This window comes from Ipomoea nil, unplaced genomic scaffold (genome assembly GCF_001879475.1).
Source record: "Ipomoea nil cultivar Tokyo-kokei standard unplaced genomic scaffold, Asagao_1.1 scaffold0176, whole genome shotgun sequence".
Lineage (NCBI taxonomy): Eukaryota > Viridiplantae > Streptophyta > Magnoliopsida > Solanales > Convolvulaceae > Ipomoea > Ipomoea nil.
The window spans coordinates 1,789,936-1,814,381 of NW_017616604.1; the positions used below are offsets into that span (position 1 = coordinate 1,789,936).

Sequence of the window (24,446 nt, forward strand, 5' to 3'; positions counted from 1 at the left end):
CATCCGAGGGGAACGTGCACGGAAACCATCACGAGAATTCCCCTGGAAGCCATAGAGACGAAGGGGACTTCGACACGGGAAGAGAAGATCAAACGAAAATCTTAGAATCAAACAAAGCCAAGGAAAAGGGATCACCAGTTCGACTGCATGCCACAACCAAGCCCCAAACAGGCATAATCACTCGAAGCCAAGAGTCCTTAGCCCTTTCCCTCCCCTTGCCAATCAAGTACCATTTCGTTAAAGAATCCGTCCTATCACTCCAAACCTCGCTCTTGATCCCTCATTACAGACAAACACGTACAAGGTGGCAACCTTCCTTCCTGTATTACGACCTTGAGACATCGACCCTATCCGCCCCTCGACTTTGAAACCTAGCCCTTGCACTTCTTACACCCCTTTAAACCCAGACCAAGAAAACATAGATATATATATATGTATGTATATCTACCTCTAGAACTCGTGCTTAAAGATCAATGAACATTGTACGATGGGTCATCCTATGTATCCAAGCCCCTTTTATTGTGCACAAGGGCATGGGACTTGTCAGGACATGAATCTGTGCATTTTTGGGGTCTTTCCCGAAAGAATTGACTATTCCTAGTCACTTTCCCGCGGGTCCCCAACGGGTCCTTGACGGGACCTTGGCGGGTCCTTGGCAGGAGCTTGGCAGGCGGACGACCGCCCACCTCGTGCCCACTGGTACAATGTGCTGATTTCTTAACCCCTCATTTTATTGATTTGTGGCGCACTTGTGTTCCTCGATTGAGGAATGTGAGTCTTGGGTAAGGAACCATGGACCACCCAAACATAGTGTCCTACGTAAAAGACCTTGACGCACGAGACACCATCGGGAAATCACAATCAATTACATTGCACGAGTAATTGAAATCGGATCCTACGATACAACCGACTAGGGATGTTTGGCGTAAAGGATTGCGCAAACCAAGGAGGCGAGTTGGGAACTCGTACTAAGAACCCACGAAAACCTTAAAAGTCAAAATACTAAGGAGGGACCGGGACTCCTCCAAACCATGGACATCGTTCTAGCAAATTAGAGGACTCCTTACAAGTTGTATGGAATCAAGAACTACATAGCCCATGGTGCTAAGCAAAAGGGTGAAGAACACATTCGCGCCAAGACTTCAAGGATCATTAAGGACCCACAAGGAAATGAGGTGACTCGTAAAGTCGCCGAGTCATCCCACAACGAAATTTGGTAACCAACGGCACTTTAAAAGAAAAAGGGCACGCAAGGACACCTTAATCATTAAAAATAACACAAACAGGGCACAACAATGCCGAACCTCGGGTAAGACATGAAGTCTTACTAAGAATTTCATCCACTAAAAAGGAGATGAAATTCAATAAGAAGAGAAATTCAACCCAAAGTCCATCATCTCCCAAGAGACTTTGGGAAGAATTTGGGAAGTGCGCCCTAAGAGATTGGCTTGGTTGACCCAACTCGGTCAAGACCTTGGGCGCATTAAAGAAGTAAGTGTTGAATCACCACGGGAAATTCCCTCAAGAAAGAAGAGAAGGATGAAACCTTAGCCTGGGAAGCAAGGTCTAACAAGGACCTTAAAGTCAAGCAAGCACCAACACCAAGGAAGGAGGATCATCAGCTCGTCGGTGCATCGTGATCAAAGCATCTAACCAGATTATTCACTTGGGATCGAGAAACCTTAACCCATCCTAGCCGAATTCCTTTCCCTCCCTCGGAAAATCGGCCCCTTCCTTATTTCAAAACCCTTTCTACCCTTCAGACCCAATTCTCAATCCCATGTTTTAACGATTCCATACAAGTGGCAACCTCACAACCTAAGTTGCAACCTCGAAAACTCGATCCTAATTCCTGATTTCACCGTGTCCTCAAGTTTGAAACCCACTCTCTTAGCCCTGTAAACCTAATCGTTCCCAAAAACCCAACACACATAGGCGTGCAAGTATACAATTTCCCCGTGGAATACCTTCTCTATAGGACCATGGTTCTTCTCTTGACTCGTTAACCCTGCAATGATTTCCAAGCTTCAGGGACGAAGCTTCTCGTAAGGGGGAGAGAGTGTAACACCCCGTGTTACGGCCTTCAAATCCCGGATTAATTATTTAATTAATCCCGTTAATAATAATTAAATATGATCTAATTCGGTTAGGTTTCCCTTTAATTAATTAATAAGGCCCACCATGAACCGTGGGCCCTTGCCTAAATTAGAGCCTTAAGCCTATTAGGAATAAAGAAAGTAAACCTTTTACTATTCAGATTATGATTAGGAATCCTAGACCTAGTTATCTATTAGGAATAAAGGAAGTAGGTCTTTTACTATTCAGATTATGATTAGGATTCTCTTTAATTAATTAATATGGTCCACTATGGACCATGGAACCCAATCCTTAGTCCCAAAAGGAATAGACTTAGCAAGCCTATAATATTAGTTCCTAATTAAGACTCCTAAATATATAAATAGGGGACTTAAGAGGCACCTAGAACCCCCTATTACAATAAACGACTCACCATCCCAAAAGAGCTCCAAGAATTCCCTTAGAAGAAATCAAGAAAGCAAGAAAGCTTAAAGAAAGACCCTTCATAGCCAAGGAATTAATTAAGGCTAAGAGGTAACCCATGTCTCAACAAAACCTATTTTCATAGCTATGATTCCCCCTTAGGGTTTCCCCCATATTATTGTGTATTAATGACTTGTGATGATTATTGATGATGATTGATGTGATGATCCCATGGGGGATCTTGATAATCCTGATATTGGGAGATTCTTGATGATTATGATATTCTTGATGATTATATGGAGTTCTTGATGATTATGTGTTGTTCTTGATAGTTATGTGACGCTCTTGATGTTTATGTGTTATTCTTACCGAATCTTGCAATTAGAAGACGAACTGTATTCTTGTTGATATAAAAGTGATTAGAACCCTAGGTTGTGTCGTATGATATCATTCTTGGTTTATCGGGTGGGGAAATCGCATGTTTGGGTGTTGATTATGTTTAGAAGAGCATGATAGGTTATGTGCCATTCGTTTCTCGTATTTGATCCGTTAATTGTCTACGTGTTATCGTTAATTGCGTTGTAAAGTGTCTAAGCATGGTTTCGGGTTCCACAACGGTTCCCGGGGCGAAAAGTGATGAAAAGAGTCAGTGGGGGGTAGGGGACCCGCCACCTACCCGCGGCATTCTCGGGCAGCTCCGGCAGCGGGCAGCCGGCGGGCGGGCAGCTGCCCGCCGGGCACCCGCTGCCCGGAACAGTGGCAGCCGGCGGGTGGACCCCCCACCCACCGGCTACCCGCTGGAAATTACACTACCTCGGGCTCCCGGTCTCCCCGTTTGATGTTTCCCCGATCCCCGTGGTGTCCCAACGGACCCCGTTTATCGTGCCTATGTCTAGTTTGATGTTTCGGGTACCGTTCGTAGGTTTATAAGTCTATTATATTGCATGCTAGTTGAATTGGTATCCCGTTGACCTAGGTGGAAGAAGTATGAACCCCTTAGGACTATTCTTAGTAAGTGATGGATCATGCATAGGTTTTGTTATACGTTTTCTCCCCCTTCCTAATGTGTAATGTGGGTTGCATGTGCTTGCTATGTGTTATGTGTGTGTTACCCCAATTCGGTTGCGATCGGATTGGTTATCCTGAGCTGCGGTTCAGAAGCTGGCTGCGGTCAGATTGATACTCTTGGGCTGCGGTCCACCGTTTGGTTGCGATCAAACGTTTCTATACGAGCTGCGGTTCGTCCTTTTTCCTGGCTGCGGTCAGATGACATTCTCTTGGGCTGCGGTCCACCGTTTGGTTGCGATCAAACGTTTCTATAAGAGCTGCGGTTCGTCCTTTTTTCCTGGCTGCGGTCAGATGACATTCTCTTGGGCTGCGGTCCACTGTTTGGTTGCGATCAAACACTATGATGAGCTGCGGTTCATCGGTCGGTTGCGATCGACCCCTCCGTGTTGCGATACGGGGCAGGGTGCTGCGGGGCCGTGTCAGAGCTATATGCGCTGACCCTCATGTATGGGCATGCGATTGGTCCTGTGGCGCCAACAAGGTGTGTTATGTGTTGTGATATGGATGGGTCGTGATTATGAGTGTCTTGGGGGAGGTGACTATGGGACTTACATTGGGGATGGTTCATGTTGGGTTATGATTATTGTTTATGCCTTGCCTTATCTATTGTGAACTGCATATGCTCGTTATAACTGTTGCTTGTGTCTGGCCTTATCTGTCGAGTCATTCCCGGTTTTAAAGCTAGAGTTCGTAGGATATATCTTCATGCTCAAAATGGTTTTCGTATATCTATATATATCTCTATATGTATTGTATTTCAACGCGTTGGAGTGGGTTACCAGCATCTCTCGCTGAACAGATATATTTGGCTTTCGGGCACAGAAGATTAAGTCACTGGAGTGCGCTAGAACTTAGAAGTAGATAGTTTCCCTTTTTGGCCTGCGTGCCACGTTTACGTATTTACGCTTTGAGGATATTAGTTAGTTAGCCTGTGCACTTGGGTTCTCTAGCCCAGGTGTGGCATAGCACCCCGAACGCTTGTATTTATATCTTGGGATTTAATAAGATTCTACCTTTATTATAAGTTTTAAATGTCTTAAAAATCGGGGGTGTTACATTGTTATCTTGAGGGGGAGTATTATCTTACATAGATCAATCCTGAAGATTGGATCTTGGCAACTAAACGGTTGTACTCTTTTCTTTAGTTAAGTTTTTTTTTCCTGACGAGGTTTTTCCTTAAATCTAAGGTTTTTAATGAGGCAGCTAATCTAAAACAAGAATACACATATATCAAACTCTTTTTCTCAACTAGGTTTTTCCCAAGTGGTTTTCCTAGTGAGGTTTTTAACGAGACATGAGTAGGATATAGTAATGATAATGGGGAAATGTCGCAAAATAGTTGTTTATGTAGACAAACTCCAAAAATCCTGAAGATTATGCCAATTGTGCCTTGAAGGCTTATGATTGTACTCTTTTTCCCTTAATTAAGTTTTTTCCCACGGGGTTTTCTTAAGTTAATGTTTTAATGAGGCAATCAGTACAATATATGTTCTTACAAATATCGTGTACTCTTTTCTTCAACTAGGTTTTTCCCACGTGGTTTTCCTAGTGAAGTTTTTAATGAGGCATGAATATAACTACCCATAAATCTTGCATTCTTTTCTTTGTCTAGGTTTTTCCCACAGGGTTTTCCTAGCAAGTTTTTAATGAGGCAAGATTATGGAAAAATAATGTCCAAGGGAGAGTGTTGTAAAATCTAATTATGGACATTATTCTATCATTAATGATATGATTGGTAACGGCTTTATATTTATGGTATGATCTTGTAATAGCTGTTATATATATTGATGTAGTGATGTACAGAGATGGATAAATTGAATAAGAAATCTCTTCCTCTGTTCTTTATTTTCTTTTTCCTGTTTTTACTGTTCTTCGTGAGCTAAAGACCTGCAGACAAATCTGCATTACAACAATTTTAACATTTTTTGGGGAAAAACAAAAGGTAGCTTGATATATGACCTGATAACATCAACAACAAATGTGTCGTCTCCGTACTCTTGCTTCTCTTTTTGAATATGCTCCGCAGATGATATAAGTGACTCTGAACAACGCTTTAACTTGATTGATTTGAGAGTATCTATATCTACAAAATCACTAGGAATCTCTTCTAAATCTATCCCATCAAGGAAAAGTTCTTCAAGGATAGGAAAATGATCACTAGTAGCTTCCCAGCATTGTAGACCACAATGAGATATTTCCAAGAACTTTAGTCGACAAAATCCTCCATCTTTGGGTTCCCATTCTCGGTCCTTAACAGCATTCCAACACAATTTGGGGCTCTCAAGCTTAGACAACATGCTGACAACATTTATATCCTTCCACTCTAAAAGTGTATTATGGAGTGACAACTTCTTAAGATTGTTGGAAATTTACATAGTAATGGAGATTAATGTTTCAGTTGAACTACCATGAAAGCTTAAATAATATTTGGAGTTGTGGAGATATAAATATTATTTTGGTTTGGTAGAAAGTAAGTTGGGAAATATGAATGTTGCGTACAAATCGTTGTGCACAAATCGTTATTCAAACGATGGATTCGGTTGTATCAAATTTGTTAATTTAACGAATCGAAAGATTCGGATTTAACGAGTTGATGGCATGCATTTTGTTTGTTTCGTTGGGTTACACGAATCTTTCGTGCTCAACGAATGGATACGATTCGTGTTTGGTGAGCTGTCGTAGGCTCCCAAATTAAAACCTTACAAACGTAGTAGCGGGAGTAAGGATCGATCCCACGAGGAGTAACTAGTTTAACTTTTGTGCTCAAATTAAAGGTAGGAGGGTTTGGAATATATCGAGAATAAAGATAAAATAAAAGAGAATTTAAATAAACAAGAAATTTAATTGAACGAATAAAGCAATGAAAATAATATATCAAAAACACTTATAATAAGAGACCTTGGTTAGTAAAGATCCACCACCGGAATTCAACACTGATCATTGATTAATAAAGTAATTAATATGCAATTGAATATTTGTCGTGAAATTATTTCATTTCTGTTTTCCCTTAGTTGTAGGTAAATAAAGCACAAGCGGTTTAATTACCGCTAACTACTAAATAATCTAAGACAAGCGCTATAGATTTAATTTAATAGCAGCAATAGGAACTAGGAAAACCGACAAACTAAATAACACAAGCACAAGCGGTTGCATTTAATTTAGGAAAATATTCTACCCGAGACCAATTATCACTAAGCCGACAATAATTAATCTCAGTTGCTACTGAATATTAGAATAATTTGTAGCACAACATTATCTAATATAGCAAATAATTATATCAAATAAATAACTAGTAGGCCTCCCTAGCAATTAAATGATACAACTATTCAAATAATTTTAGCAGAATATTTAATACTCAAATGCATAGAAACATATATAATAAAAATAAATAAATAATCTTACAGCATAATCAATTCCGGGGCATCAATTCACTAAGCCAAGCTAGAAGAAATTAGCCACGAATGGACATTGGTAACAACTTTAAAGAATAATCGAGAGGGGAAGAATGAACGTTTTACAATAGAAATATTTCTACTATTTATATTACTCCTAAAATAAACTCAAATGGATCTCCACCATCCATTTTCCATCTTTTGCGTTGAGCCATGAAATCATATATACTTCGGCTTGTTCTCGCGCCAGAATCGGTCGACCGAGCATCATTCGCTGCTGCATGCGCAGGTTCTGTAGGTGGGAAGACAAAAAACATTAATTTGTGTTGTTTTAATTTCTTGCTAAGAGTTGGGCCACAATAGATTACTAATGGACTTAATTAAGACTAAACTCATATTAAATTAAATTAAAGAGTTTGACTAATAATTATTATAAAACACTGATTAATTAATTAAATTCTAAAGTGAAATAATTATTAAATAATTCCAAATAATTAATGCAAAAATATTATAAAGATGTATATAAAAAATGAGTGTAAAAATATGTCTATCAAATTCCCCCACACTAAAATATTTGCTTGTCCCCAAGCAAAAAAAATATTATTTGCAAAGTAAATAGAAATGAAATTCCCAAAACTCATAACATATCATGAACAACAATCTGAAGCACCCTGCTTGAAAATGGAGAAAACTAAATAAGTAAGCCCTCACAGGAATATCACTCATCACTCAAGTGTTTGATGGGTATAAATTTCACTCAAGTTCATTCCTATAAAATTGATCTACCATAGGCTTGCATATCTTCTCAATCACCACTACAAGAGTCATGCATGACACAAATCATAAGGACTTTTCACAGGTTGTAATGGGGCTAGGGTTAAGGTAGAGAATTTTTAGGAAATTAGCTTAAACAAAAGCTTCAAACTAGAGGAACAAATAAATACAAGTAATCCAACACCCTCAATTTCCAATCAAAAAACACATCCCATTGAGGTACAGAATGCTTCCTCAGTATTACCAGAATTTCCCCTTACTTCATTTATTTAGAAGTAACTTCAACTCAAAATCAATTGCTGATTCTTTTTCATTTTCTCATAAATTTTCAGCAATATTCTTCTTTTTCAAACGTATATTCTTCATTTTTCCATTTCATTTTTTTCAATTTTTCATGCTTTTTTTTTTATTTTTTTGAATCGTGAACTGCTTCCTCTTTTCTTTTTTTTCATAGAAGACCAACGACATATTGGCAATGAAGATACAACTCACCTCACTCTCAATCATATTAATAAGAGTAAGTGATCTTCCCCACACTTATCCTTCCCAACCTCACGTAGATTACAAAAATAATCCAAAATTTGCTCCACTAGTTATTCAGCTGGGTGAAGGCATTATTTTAGATATAAAAGGCTTGTAATGTGGTCCAAAATAAAGAAAGGAATGGCCATAAAGCTCAAAGTGGTTAACAAAGGGAAATAAATCATAGGACAAACCGGTTATTTGGCTAGTGAGGCTCAAAGTCAAATAATGGCCTTAATCACATTTGAATCATGCATGGTCTAATTAGCTTTAAAAGAGAATCAAGGCAAGTTCTAGAGAAACAAAATTATGGAAGAAATCACATAATAGAAAGAAAATAAGACCGAAGTGTCAGTCAATGGCTCAAAATCTCACAGGTTTATTGCTTACTTAATCTAGCCACTACACATCGAACAGGAAATGCTAACAAACTAATCACAACTTGCCAAACTATTTATTCAATCATGTCATGAATTCCAAGAAAGGAAAATATGATCATTTTTTAAATAATACTTATTTAGCATAAAATACTAAGAAAATATTTGTGAAAATTTTGACAAAAATCGTGACATAAGCAAACAAGATAATAAAACTAAAACTAAATCTCCTCCCCCACACTTATTACCAACATTATCCCCAATGTTGAATAAAAACATGCAGAAAAGTATTATTAAATGAGAATAGGGAATAAAATAAAATAAATAAAAATAAAAATGGAACAAACACACCTTAGGTTGCCTCCCAAGCAGCGCCTTTGTTTATCGTCGTTGGCTCGACTTATGATATATCTTTAAATTTCCATCGTCTTTTTGAGTACCTTCGATGATTATTAGTATTCAAAGAAACAGCCCCTTCATGCAGATTAGGACTCAAAGATGATTTATTATTTGGTTCTTCTTTATTTTCAATAGAAGCAATTGCATTAAATTTAACAAGTTTCAAGGAATCAACAAAAATTGCAAAATTATCATCACTAGGAGATTTCATGGTATCATAAATATTAAAGGTCACAAGTTTACCATTAGACTCCATAGTAAGCATACCACTATGAATATCAATTTTAGTTTTCGCAGTTTTTAAGAATGGCCTTCCTAACAAAATATGATTATTATTTTCCATATCAAGCACATAAAAATCAGCAGGAAAAACCAAGTTATTAACTTTAACAAGCAAATCCTCAACCACACCCCTAGGATATGTAGTAGATCCATCAGCCAATTGAATTACTATACTAGATTTATTTAGGGGTCCAAGATTTAAAGAAGCATAAACAGAATATGGCATGACATTAATAGAAGCTCCTAAATCTAACATAGCATTTTCAAATTTCACCCCACTTATCATGCACGGAATAGTAAACATAGCTGGGTCTTTGCACTTTTCAGGAAGATTGCCTTGACTAGCCATAGAGACATTCTCGTGCACTTTCACTTCATCAACTCCTTCATTTTGTTTCTTTTTCAATGTGCATACCTCTTTTAGAAAATTTGCATAGCGAGGTACCTTTTTCATAGAATCTAAAAATGGTTTATTATCCTCACATTCACGAAATGTCTCATATAAATCATTATTTGAGTTTCCTCTTATTGGTTCCAAAAGAGCTTGAGGAAAAGGGGGTACTGGTTCATAATCAGAAAAAGAAGAAAGGTTACCTTGGGACTTCTCTTTATTGGCAATGTTACCTGCACTTATTTCCTTGTCTAAATCAACATTCTTTTCCAGCGACATACTTCCCACAGTAATTGCACTTACATTCTCTTTAGGATTAACGATCGTTTGAGATGGTAATTTGCCAGAGCTCTGTGCTTCCAACCGACTTACCGTAGTTGCTAGTTGGCCCACTTGCCTTTCTAAGTTTTGAATACTAACCTTTGTTTCTTGAATACTAGCTCTTATCTCTTGTTGGAATAGTTGTGTTTCTTGTTGAAACTGCAAAGTGTTAGTAGCAAGAGATTTAACAATATCTTCTAGATTCGTACCTGAGCTAAAGTTTTGGGTCGGTTGTTGTCTCGAAGGAAATGGTTGTCTGTACTGCTGAAAAGTGGAACGATTCTGAACAAACTGGTTTCCTTGTGAATTCCCATAGCTAAGGTTTGGGTGATCCCTCCATCCAGGATTATACGTATTGGAGAACGGATCATACTTACCTTGAGGTTGTCCAGGAAAACCTCCAGCCATGTTGACTTGTTCAATAGGTTCTTCTTGAAGAGTTGGGCAGGCATCAGTTTGGTGCCCAACTACCGAGCAAATTCCACATGCTTTTACAGTTTGCATATTGCCTACTGCTAATTGACGAACAAGAGTAGTTAAACCAGTAATTTGTTGTTCAAGAGAAGAAATATTTACCTCATTCACTTTCTTAGACGGTTGGACAAGTCTATTGCCAAACTGTTGAGAATTTGCAGCCATGTTTGCAATTAGAGTTCTTGCAGCGTCCGGTGTCTTGTCAACTAAAGCACCACCGCTTGCGGCATCAATCATGCTTCTATCCATTGGAAAAAGTCCTTCATAAAAGTATTGAATGAGTAATTGATCACTAATTTGATGGTGTGGGCAGCTTGCACATAGTTTCTTGAAACGCTCCCAATATTCATACAGGGACTCTCCATTGTTTTGCCTTATACCACAGATTTCTTTCCTAATGTTGGCCGCCCTTGAAGCTGGGAAATATTTTTCAAGGAATGATGTCTTTAAGTTATTCCATGTGGTGATGCTCCCAGAAGGTAGATAGTATAGCCAATCCTTCGCTGAATCTTTCAACGAAAAGGGAAATGCTCTCAACTTGATTTGCTCTTCAGTAACCCCTGTGGGTTTCATACTCGAACACACCACATGAAATTCCTTTAAGTGTTTGTGCGGATCTTCACCTGCAAGTCCATGAAAAGAAGGCAAAAGATGAATTAACGCAGATTTTAGTTCAAATTGTATATTAGCATCCAGAGCGGGAAAAGTAATGCATAAAGGTTGCTGATCCAAATTTGGAGCTCCAAGCTCTTTTAAAGTCCGATTTTGAGCCATGGGTTCCTCTTCTAAATCAGAATTGGTAGAATCGGTAGAATCGGTAGCCAGATCACTAAACTCCAATTTTCTCAAAGCTAGTTTCTTCCACCTGCGTATAGTTCTTTCAATTTCCGGATAGTACGGCAAGAGTTCTTGATTAGCAGATCGAGTTATAAGCATAAACAAAAAGAAAATATATTTTGATTTGCAATTATGTAAAAGTAATGAAAGAAAAGAAAATTATTATTTTTATTTTCGTTTGGGACAAATTGAAAAAAAAAATAAACAAATAACAAAATAAATAATTAAATAAATAAACAAACACAAAATAAGCTAGAAAATCTCCCTGGCAACGGCGCCAAAATTTGGTGAGCTGTCGTAGGCTCCCAAATTAAAACCTTACAAACGTAGTAGCGGGAGTAAGGATCGATCCCACGAGGAGTAACTAGTTTAACTTTTGTGCTCAAATTAAAGGTAGGGGGGTTTGGAATATATCGAGAATAAAGATAAAATAAAAGAGAATTTAAATAAACAAGAAATTTAATTGAACGAATAAAGCAATGAAAATAATATATCAAAAACACTTATAATAGGAGACCTTGGTTAGTAAAGATCCACCACCGGAATTCAACACTGATCATTGATTAATAAAGTAATTAATATGCAATTGAATATTTGTCGTGAAAATATTTCATTTCTGTTTTCCCTTAGTTGTAGGTAAATAAAGCACAAGCGGTTTAATTACCGCTAACTACTAAATAATCTAAGACAAGCGCTATAGATTTAATTTAATAGCAGCAATAGGAACTAGGAAAACCGACAAACTAAATAACACAAGCACAAGCGGTTGCATTTAATTTAAGAAAATATTCTACCCGAGACCAATTATCACTAAGCCGTCAATAATTAATCTCAGTTGCTACTGAATATTAGAATAATTTGTAGCACAACATTATCTAATATAGCAAACAATTATATCAAATAAATAACTAGTAGGCCTCCCTAGCAATTAAATGATACAACTATTCAAATAATTTTAGCAGAATATTTAATACTCAAATGCATAGAAACATATATAATAAAAATAAATAAATAATCTTACAGCATAATCAATTCCGGGGCATCAATTCACTAAGCCAAGCTAGAAGAAATTAGCCACGAATGGACATTGGTAACAACTTTAAAGAATAATCGAGAGGGGAAGAATGAACGTTTTACAATAGAAATATTTCTACTATTTATACTACTCCTAAAATAAACTCAAATGAATCTCCACCATCCATTTTCCATCTTTTGCGTTGAGCCATGAAATCATATATACTTCCGCTTGTTCTCGCGCCAGAATCGGTCGACCGAGCATCATTCGCTGCTGCATGCGCAGGTTCTGTAGGTGGGAAGACAAAAAACATTAATTTGTGTTGTTTTAATTTCTTGCTAAGAGTTGGGCCACAATAGATTACTAATGGACTTAATTAAGACTAAACTCATATTAAATTAAATTAAAGAGTTTGACTAATAATTATTATAAAACACTGATTAATTAATTAAATTCTAAAGTGAAATAATTATTAAATAATTCCAAATAATTAATGCAAAAATATTATAAAGATGTATATAAAAAATGAGTGTAAAAATATGTCTATCAGTGTTACTTAATAAATCGGTGTATGCGTAACTTTCGTGTGCTGCTTAATCATTTATTGAATTTTGACAATGAATTCGTCTTGACCAAAGAAGTACACGAATTGATGCATAAAATGGTTTGCTCCTTTCGGCCGCATGAAATTAACGAAAGTTAATTTCAAAAAGCAATGTGGTTAATTTGTGTCTGTTGCGTGCATATAAGTATTAATATATATATATATATATATATATATATATATATATATATATATATATATATATATATATATATATATATATATATATATATATATATATATATATATTATTTAGAGTTAATTCCAGCAATGGTCCTCCGACTATTGCAATTTTCCAAAATTGGTCTTCGACTTTTAATTTGGACGAAAAAGACACTTGACTTTATAATTTGTTCCAGCAAAGGTCCTTCTGTTATCTATCCATCTCTTGGCTGTTAGGTTAGAGGACAAAATAGTCTTTTCATTAGCTATGCTTCTTCTTCCACATTTTTTACACAGAGAAACAATGCTTCTTCTTCCTTAGGGGAGATAAAAAAAAAATTCAGCATGGACTGCGGTATTACTCTTTGAGTTTAGAAGGATAAAACTTACCTCTACAATTATATTCCATGAATTTCTTTGGATGAGATGATATTCCATCACTTTCACCCAATTATATATCCTCTCCGCACAGCCATAGCCATAGCCATAGCTTTATTCTCACTTGTCAAACTCCACGGTACAGTACACTCTACCAAGAAAAAATGGCAGCAAAAATGACGTTGGTAAAGCCCATATTGAAGTTTGGCGCCAGCGCCACTTTGCGGCTGGGTGGCATCCGGAAACTGGCACCCTTCAGCGTGAGAATGTCAAGCGCCACCACGTCGCAGCAGGCGGCGGCCACCGGCAGCAAGGGATCGAAGAAGGGGATCAAGGAGACGATGCTGACGCCGAGGTTCTACACGACAGACTTCGACAAGATGGAGAGGCTGTTCAACACGGAGATCAACAAGAACCTGAACAATTCCGAGTTTGAGGCGCTGCTCTAAGAGTTCAAGACGGACTACAACCAGACCCACTTCGTGAGGAACAAAGAGTTCAAGGAAGCCGCCGACAAGATTCAGGGTCCTCTCCGCGGTATCTTTGTCGAGTTCTTGGAGAGGTCTTTCACTGCTGAGTTCTCCGGCTTCCTTCTCTACAAAGAGCTCGGTAGGAGGGTTCATTTGAGGGAGGATTCAGAGTTGGCAGTTATGAGGGGAGTTTTATCTTGCATCACATTGTCCATCTAATATGAAGCACTAGTTTAATGAGTTTATGTCTAATTTCTTTCACAGGTAAATGAAGTGAAGGGTGAGGATGTGGTTTGTGTAATAAAGTGTTGAATAAAGAATTGTCAAAAAATATTATTGGCAAAAAGGATAATTGAAAACACAGATTCAATTGTCTCCCAGTCAAACTACAAGCATCATTCAAATCCTAATCTAATTGGGACTTGTCTCCCAGTCAAACTACAAGCATCATTCAAATCCTAATCTAATTGGGATTTATACTTTAACTAGGATTGTGATCAAGTATCACCTATTTAAGAAAGACTCTTAGAAGAATAGAGGCAGCGATTTTACCCGAATCATCTGACCGAGTGCATACAGATATATTGAGAGAAAGAGAGTCTATCACTTTGGAGTAGTACGAGAGTTTAGGTTACAATAGATTATGAGAGCTTGTGAGATCTATTGTGTAAAGTTTTCTTCTTCCTATACTCTGTACTTTTGAAATTGCTCATAGTGAATTTAGGCTAATTCTCAATTTGAGAAGTGCCTCGCAGATTAGGGTTTTCGCCCAAACTGCGTTACAATTTCCCGGTGTTACAAACATACGTTACAACATTACTGTGTGTGTTGCTCCTTATATTTTTTCAATTGGTATCAGAGCAGGCTGCTAAAACTGCTAGCAGGATCCTACACCACCCAAAGGAACAACACAATGGATTTTCCCAGAGAAGGTTTATCAAGCAGCAGACCCCCAGCTTTAAACAGTGCAAATTACTCTTATTGGAAGGCTAGAATGAGAGTATATATTATGTCCCAAGGTGAAAGAGTATGGAGATCAGTAGAAGAAGGGTGGGTGCCACCTACCAATGAACAAGGAGAAAAGAAACTTAAAAGGGAGTGGTCTGAGGAAGAAATCAAAGAAGCTGACTTTAATTCAAAAGCCATGAACTCTATTTATGGAGCAGTAAGTGAAGAAACATTCAAACTAATATCAAATACAGAAATAGCCAAAGAAGCCTGGACAATCTTATGCAATCATCATGAAGGCAATACAATTGTCAAACAATCAAAACTACAGATGATCCAGACTCAATTTGAAACCTTGAAAATGGAGGAAAACGAAAATATCACACAATTCAATGCAAAGATCCTCGACATAGCCGGAGCAGCATATAATTTAGGAGAACCCTTTCCCGAACCAAAATTGGTCAAAAAGGTACTCAGATCTTTACCTGAAAGGTTCCTCATGAAAGTCACTGCCATACAAGAAAGCACAAACCTAGACACATACAAACTTAGTGACCTGATGGGAAACTTGCAAACATATGAACTTGAGATGCTTCAAAGAAAACCAAACATGTCAAGCAAAGGAATTGCACTACAAACTACACAGTCTACCGATTCAGATGATGACACACAGAACATAGAAGAAACCATTGCTCTTCTCACTAAGAATTTCAATAAAGTGGTTAAGAAATTCAACAAGTTCAGAAGTAAAAACAAGAACTTCACAAAAACCAATGGAAACAACTCAAATTCACAACCACGCATATTTGAGAAGCAGAAAAAGGGGAAATCTTCCCAAAACATCGATGGGATACAATGCTACGAATGCAAAGGATACGGACACATCCAATCAGAATGTGCGACGTACCTGAAAAGGAAGAACAAAACCTACGTCACCACACTTAGTGATGACTCTGACAGCGAAAATGAAAACTCAAATTTCGTTGCTTTCACCACTAGACAAGAAGAGGAAGACACTACCCAAGAGGACATTCAAGGGTTATTCGAAGCATACACAATATTACAATCAAAATGGCAAGAACTTATTAGGGTTAATATGGAGCTCATGCAAAAGAACCGTGATTTACAAACTGAAAAGGAAAGAGAAATACGAGATCATCAGGAAACAAAAAAGGAACTGAAGAAACTTCAAGAAAAAGAAAAAGATCTTATAGAGAGAGAAAAATTCCAGGAAACTGAACATACTGATGAAAGACAATAAGAAAATCCAGAGATGTTTCAACAACGTTTCCAACATCGAAGGATCAGGTGCTATTATTGCCACAAACCAGGTCATATTAAAGCACACTGCTGGTTCAGACAAAATTATATTATGAGGAGACAATCACAAACCAGAAAGGTATGGGTCAGAAAAAATCAAACACAAACAGTTGCCCTCACCTCCAAAACAGAAAAGAATACCGAAATCTGGTACTTTGATAGTGGATGCTCACGTCACATGACTGGCAAATCAGAACATCTGATCAACATACTACCAAAAGAAGGAGGACATGTTACATTTGGAGATGGAGGAAAAGGCCAAATTATTGGAAGCGGAACATTAAATGTAACCGGTTTACCACAACTTACTCAAGTCTTCTTGGTGAAAGGACTTAAGGCAAACCTAATCAGTATTAGTCAACTATGCGATGATAATCTACAAGTAAAATTCTCCAAAGACAGTTGCCATGTATATGACCAAAACAATCAATGTGTGATGCAAGGAAATAGATCATCAGACAAATGCTACGTCTGGACAAACCAACTTACCTGTCATCTTTCCAAAGAAACTGAAGCACAAATTTGGCATCAACGAATGGGACACATAAACTTCCATGACATGAAGAAAGGGATAAAAAAGGGGGCATATCGAGGCTTACCACGACAACTGGAAATAAACGAAAACAAAGCCTGTGGAACATGTCTTGAGAACAAACTAACAAGAAAAACCCACAAGAAGATATCAGGAATCCACACCACAAGAATTATGGAACTCCTGCACATGGATCTTTTTGGTCCAACTCAAGTTGAAAGCATAGGAGGAAAACGGTACGTACATGTAACAGTAGACGATTACTCACGTTTTACATGGGTCATGTTCCTCAGAGAAAAATCGGATACCTTCAAAAGTTTCAAAATTCTCATCAATAAAATTGAAACTGAAAAAGAAGGAAAAATAGGAAAAATCTTACGGTTAAGAAGTGATCATGGAAGAGAATTCGAAAATTCGTACTTCAAAGATTTTTGCGACGAAAAAGGAATACACCACGAATTTTCGGCCCCTAAAACACCGCAGCAAAATGGAATAGTGGAACGGAAAAATAGAACTATACAAGAAATGGCAAGGGTATTGCTAAATCACAAAAGGATTCCTCAAAAGTTTTGGGCTGAAGCTGTAAATACAGCCTGTTATCTAATCAACCGGGTATACATACGGAAAGAGATAGATATGACACCATACCAAATACGGAAAGGAAAAACTCCCAACCTCAAACACATACACATATTTGGCAGCACATGTTATATCTTAAGAGACCGAGAACAATTGGGGAAATTCGACATCAAAGGTGATCAAGGTTTTTTCCTAGGATACTCTACTCACAGCAGGGCATTTCGAGTTTACAATCTCAGAACTCAAAGTGTAATGGAATCCATCAATGTGTCATTCACTGACATAGATTCAACAGAAGTCAAAGATGATGATGATGAGCAAACCATAAGTGTTGAAACAGAAGTTTCAACACCACCTATAGAGTCAGAACAAGATGATAATTCTGGAAAACCAACAGAAGATGATATCGATGAAGCACCCATCAACAAGAACACTAAAATCCAGAAGAATCATCCTATAGAAAATATCATCGGTGACCCAAATCAGGGAATATGGACAAGAGGAAAGAAAAGAGATTACCTCAAAATGTCTGAAGGAGATTCATGCTACACTTCAAAGATAGAACCAAAAAACATCGAGCAGGCCCTCCTTGACGAATACTGGATCGAAGCCATGCAAGAAGAGCTACAACAATTCGAAAGAAATGAAGTATGGGAACTTGTCCCTGCACCAGACAACTCTAACATCATAGGAACAAAATGGATCTACAAAAATAAAACTGATGAAAGGGAAAATATAGTGAGAAATAAAGCCCGACTTGTAGCACAAGGATACACTCAAGAAGAAGGAATCGACTTTGAAGAAACCTTTGCCCCAGTTGCTAGGATAGAATCCATACGCCTTCTCCTCACCGTAGCATGCATCCTAAAAATCAAACTTTACCAAATGGACGTGAAAACAGCATTCCTGAATGGATATATAAAAGAGGAAGTGTACGTATCCCAACCCAAAGGGTTTGAAGATCCATTCCATCCTAACCATGTCTATAGACTAAAGAGAGCCTTATATGGTTTAAAACAAGCTCCACGGGCTTGGTATGAAAGGTTAACATAATTCCTACTCTCAAAAGGATACAATAGAGGAAGCGTTGACAAAACATTATTTGTCAAACACTACAAAAGTGACATCATCATAGCACAAATCTATGTTGATGATATAGTATTTGGATCATCCAGAGAGACCTACAAAGATGAATTCATTCGTCACATGAAAAGCGAATTTGAAATGAGCATGGTTGGAGAGCTCAGCTACTTTCTAGGTTTGCAAATAAAAAAACTGGAAGAAGGAATCTTCATCTCACAAAGTAAGTATGCAAACAATCTTGTCAACAGATTCGGTCTAAAAGAAAGCAAAGTTGCCAGAACACCTGTTGCAACATCAGACAAAATTGCCAAAGATACAGAAGGAAAAGATGTAGAACAAAAACTATATCGTAGCATAATTGGTAGTCTACTATATTTAACTGCCAGTAGACCAGACATTTGCTACGCAGTAGGCATATGCGCCAGATATCAATCATCTCCTAAAGAATCACACATGAAAACTGTGAAGAGAATTATCAAGTACATCAAAGGAACATCTGATCTAGGAATATGGTACTCCTTTGACACAAACAAATATCTATCAGCATACTGCGATGCAGACTGGGCAGGCAACATGGATGACAGAAAAAGTACTACTGGAGGATGTTTCTTACTTGGAACAAATCTAGTCTCTTGGATAAGTAAAAAACAAAATTCAATATCACTATCAACTGCAGAAGCTGAATATATAGCTGCTGGAAGCTGTTGCACTCAATTGCTATGGATGAAACAAATGCTAGAAGACTATGGAATCAGTCAAGCAAAAATGACAGTATATTGTGACAACAAAAGTGCCATAGATATTTCAAAAAAATCCAGTCCAACACTCACGTACTAAACACATTGACATACGACATCACTTCATCAGAGAACTAGTAGAGGAAGAAATCATTACCATGAGGCACATCAACACAGAAAATCAACTTGCAGACATAATGACAAAAGGATTGGACGGAAATAAATTCATAAGACTAAGGTCTGAAATTGGACTATGTAGAATTAACTAAACTCTTTTTTTTTCCTTGTTTTATATAATAGTTTTTGTTTTTCATATATTATTTTCTATATATATATATATATATATATATATATATATATATATATATATATATATATATATATATATATATATATATATATATATATATATATATATATATATAAAAGGTTACGAATGACAAACCGGGCCAACCCATGAATGCCATAATCTGAATCCGGATCTCAGCCCAATAGCCCATGTTATGAATCCGGTTCAAAATCCAAAATATCACTTCCGGGTCCAATTGCAATCCCACTCCTCTGTCCTGTCCATCACCATCCACGATCACCACCACTATCGCCATCCACGACCACCACTCCTGTTGGTCATCTTCTTCATCACTCACCAATCTCAGAACTATGAAGAAATCAAGAGGTTCCAAGATGCAGAAAGGAAAGAAATCATCCCGTCGGCCACCACGACGAGGAACCCCTGCCATCAGCAAAGATTCTCCACTCGATCAGCCACAACACTCGGAGGATATAGTCATGGATCCAGTACCAATCACACAGATACCTTTCGAAGACATCTACTCTCAACCAGGTAACTCATCTCCCCCTCTCGAATCACCCCTAGATGATAACCCACTTGCAGAATCAAACCCGATTGCAGAAACAGAACCGACTGGTTCAGAGGGTATATTTGGGGAATTGATAGTTGACCTAGACAAAATCATACACCAACAAAGTGAAAACTTAGTGCCACAAGAAAAACTCCCTACAAATGAGGAAGAAATTAGGGAATCAGAATCTAACCCAGAAATTAGGGTTACAAATTCAGACACAGTTGACAGCTTTGAAAAAGAGCTAGACAATATTTCTACTGAATTAAGAGTAGAAGGCCACAAAACAAGCCCAAATGAAACTAATCCTGATGAATTCCTAAGAAAAAGAAGAAGAGTGGATCCGTATGAAGGAGCTGACCCCAGAGCTAAAAGACCATGTGATTTTCCAATCTCTGTGGGACCTCCAAGAAGGATACCTAACATCCCACCTCCAAGGATGACTAGGACTGCTAAAAGAAAACAAAAAAAAGTTGATGATGACTGGGAAAATAGTAAAGAATGCCAGAATGAAAGGTCCAAAAAGCCCCAGGTAAATGTCTCAAAGAATCAGGGCAAATCACGAAGGAAGTTCACATCAAAGGAAAAGGGAAAACAAACAGCAAAAATAGATGTTGAAACCACACTTCCAACACCCGATCTGCCACAACCTCTCAACAACCAGTTCCAGGATAGAGCTTCAAGCAATCTGTGGCACAAAACCTCACAACGAAAAATCATCCCTCAAAAGCTGGTCAATCTGGAGAACCTTAAAGATGGAGAACACATCATAGAACTCCTAGCTCAAGGAAAGTTGCTTGACACAGTCACAAAGATTGAACCATTTGAAGAAAAAATGATTCATGAATTTTATAGCAATCTCAAAAAGGAATCATCAGTCCCATCAAGTCCTTTGTATGGAAAAATTTACCTAAGAGGAAATTACTATGACTTTTCCCCAGATGTTATAAACACCTGCTACAACACCTTTGAACAAGATGATCAATTCAATCATAATGGGGACATCATAACCCAGGAGATCACAGCAGGAAATGTAGTCCTTGAAAAGAAGAAGATCAAAGCTGCCTGCCTGACAAGCAAATATGCAATCCTACAGAAAATTGCTCTGGCAAACTGGATGCCTTCCTTACATGAGAACACTGTGAAATGGAGCTTGGCAGAATTATTATACAAAGTTGGGAAAAAGATCAAAATCAGCTATGGAGAACTGGTACATCAACAAATCATGAATCTAGCTGAAATCAAATCTCCCAAAGCCTCTCTAATCTTTCCAAACCTAATCCAAACCATCCTCACCAAACAAGGACTGAAGACTACCAAGAAGAATCTCCAACAGATCAAAACCCTGAATGTATCTGTTAAACTGAAAAAGGGATTTCATCAAAATGACCTGAAAACCACAAGTCCAGAAGATGACCCCATGAACACTGATATGCTTCAAAAATACTTCCAGAAAAGACTCAATGAGCTTAATACATCTGAAAGGTACATAAAGCAGAGACAGTTAGAAATCCAAGAAGAGAAAGTTGAAGTACTCAAATGGCTTACAGCCTTAGGAGCAAACAATAAAGAAGAGCCTGATAAGGAAGCTGAAAAATCCCAAGAAGTAAATGCTGATGAAGAAGAATCTGAAGGAGAGACTGAAAAGTCCCAAGAAGATGATGCAGAAAATCAAGAAGGAAGCCAAGAAGAAGAACAGGCTGTTGGAACCCCAGAAGCAACATCCTCTGACTCAGACTGAACTTGTCAAATGTTTTTGTCAAAAACAGGGGGAGATGAATCCTGATGATGATGACTGCTTATGACTGCTTACTATTATGATGATGACTGATGACTGCTTACTATTATGCCTTTTTTTGATACTGCTTGATACTGATACTACCAAGGCAATCTTTTTGACATCTGCCTATCTTTTGTGCTCTGTCTTACTATTAAAGTAGCATGCTAATGTAACTGCAATGGCAAATGACTATGTGCATCATTAGAAAGACTATCTTTTGTGTCCTGTCTTACTATCAAGATAACATACTAATGTAATTGCAATAGCAAATGACTATGTGCATTATTAGGAAAAACTGCCTAGGTTACTAATCCTTGGACTAAGACAGTTTAAACACTTGACAATATCACCAATCACTTCAAATCAAAACTACCACTTGAAGATTGTGATAAGCAGACTACTAGACAGCAAGGACTAAGGGGGAGATATTCAAGAAAATCAGGAATCAAGGTTTTTGCCAAAAATATTGACAAAGGGGGAGATTGTTGAATAAAGAATTGTCAAAAAATATTATTGGCAAAAAGGATAATTGAAAACACAGATTCAATTGTCTCCCAGTCAAACTACAAGCATCATTCAAATCCTAATCTAATTGGGACTTGTCTCCCAGTCAAACTACAAGCATCATTCAAATCCTAATCTAATTGGGATTTATACTTTAACTAGGATTGTGATCAAGTATCACCTATTTAAGAAAGACTCTTAGAAGAATAGAGGCAGCGATTTTACCCGAATCATCTGACCGAGTGCATACAGATATATTGAGAGAAAGAGAGTCTATCACTTTGGAGTAGTACGAGAGTTTAGGTTACAATAGATTATGAGAGCTTGTGAGATCTATTGTGTAAAGTTTTCTTCTTCCTATACTCTGTACTTTTGAAATTGCTCATAGTGAATTTAGGCTAATTCTCAATTTGAGAAGTGCCTCGCAGATTAGGGTTTTCGCCCAAACTGCGTTACAATTTCCCGGTGTTACAAACATACGTTACAACATTACTGTGTGTGTTGCTCCTTATATTTTTTCATAAAGAACTCAGCAACTTTGACTGGTTCATTGTTCACTCTTGCATGCTTCTCAAATTCATATTGATCTCCCTAATAAAGATAAAGAGGAAATAATAATTTTTGACAACTGCAGAGAATGTTTATCTTTTATATCTCTGATGTTATGTTAGAAGACATAATTAATTTTCGGGAAATTTACTTGGTGATCTTTGTACAAAGAATTGAAAATTGAGTATTTCTTTTCTGAAGCCAACCAGAGAATCACACTTATATGTTTAACTATTTTTAAGGCCATAAGCTCATGGGGAGTTCAAAACAAAATTGATTTCCTTTCACTATCATCTACAAGACCTGCTAAAGACGTTCATGAGGTATACTTAATGTCTTCATGGCTTCCTTATTTCTAATTCGTGAGGCATTGCTTCTCTGCGTCTAAAATGAGGAAGAAGAAGATAACTAATGGAAAAGACTATTTTGCCCCTTAAACTAACGGTTAAGAGATGGATGGATAACAGAAGGACCTTTGCTGGAACAAATTACAAAGTCAAGTGTCTTTTTCGTCCAAATTAAAAGTCAAGGACCAATTTTGGAAAATTGCAATAGTCGGAGGACCATTGCTGGAATTAACTCTATTATTTATTTATTTTGCATGTTAACATGCAATGAGTTAATATATATATATATATATATATATATATATATATATATATATATATATATATATATATATATATATATATATATATATTATAGGGAGCTTTTCTGGTGCACACTCTTACTTAAATGTGAACTAGTGGACTATTGTGGTGCACTGATCACAGAGATCCGACGGTGGGAGTCTTGGTGCATTGTAGTTCCCGTGCTCCACCATGTAGGTGTGCATTTGTCACCTAATTGGATGAACACCATCTCACAACCCCCCGACTACCCCGCCCAGACAAATTACAAATTGACTCCCCCACAATGCGCACCTAATAAAATGGTGGGAGTGGCGAGGTGCACCCGGAGTCTATGCACTCTAATTTGCAACCATAGATCATGACAATCCCACGGTCATAATGAGTGCACAAGTGCACACATTAACAAAAGTTCACACCTGAACTTTTACCTATATATATATATATATATATATATATATATTACTTTGTTATATTGTATGCAGTGCATGAACCTACGAAGGTCCATATCATATGAATATTTATAATATTCAGATATATTTTTCCCATGCCTGATATATCAGATAAGATATATCTTATGGAAGTTGAGTTTTGAACTCCTATAACTTCCATGTAACTTCTCCTAACTGCTATATTTATTTTATATAAATATCTGGAGAAACATCTGAAGAATACAGAGAAAAAGAAAACAGGCAATTGATGGAGGCAATCAATTTGCAGGTAACCAAAATACTTCACAGGCTTACAATTCTACAGGAAATTCTCAAACGAAGCAACTTCAGAGTTTCATTCATCTTCTTGTATCCCATAAGATTAAATCTTGAACCTTGTTGCTTTTATAGAGGGAGATTTAAAGCTTATAGGAAAGTGATTACACGCCTGAAGATATCAAATGATCCAGTTTTTGTTCCCTGTTGTATTCTGTATTATTGTTGTATCTCAAATGTATTACAGATT

The 24,446-nt window shown here is 37.3% G+C and overlaps 1 protein-coding gene across 1 annotated transcript; it reads left to right on the forward strand.

The window, feature by feature from the left end:
- The first annotated feature begins 19,953 nt into the window (after positions 1-19,953).
- LOC109178044 lies at positions 19,954-21,768 on the forward strand. Its single transcript, XM_019327541.1, has one exon. The coding sequence runs from the start codon at positions 19,954-19,956 to the stop codon at positions 21,766-21,768; it is 1,815 nt and encodes a 604-aa protein (XP_019183086.1).
- The last annotated feature ends 2,678 nt before the right edge of the window (positions 21,769-24,446 follow it).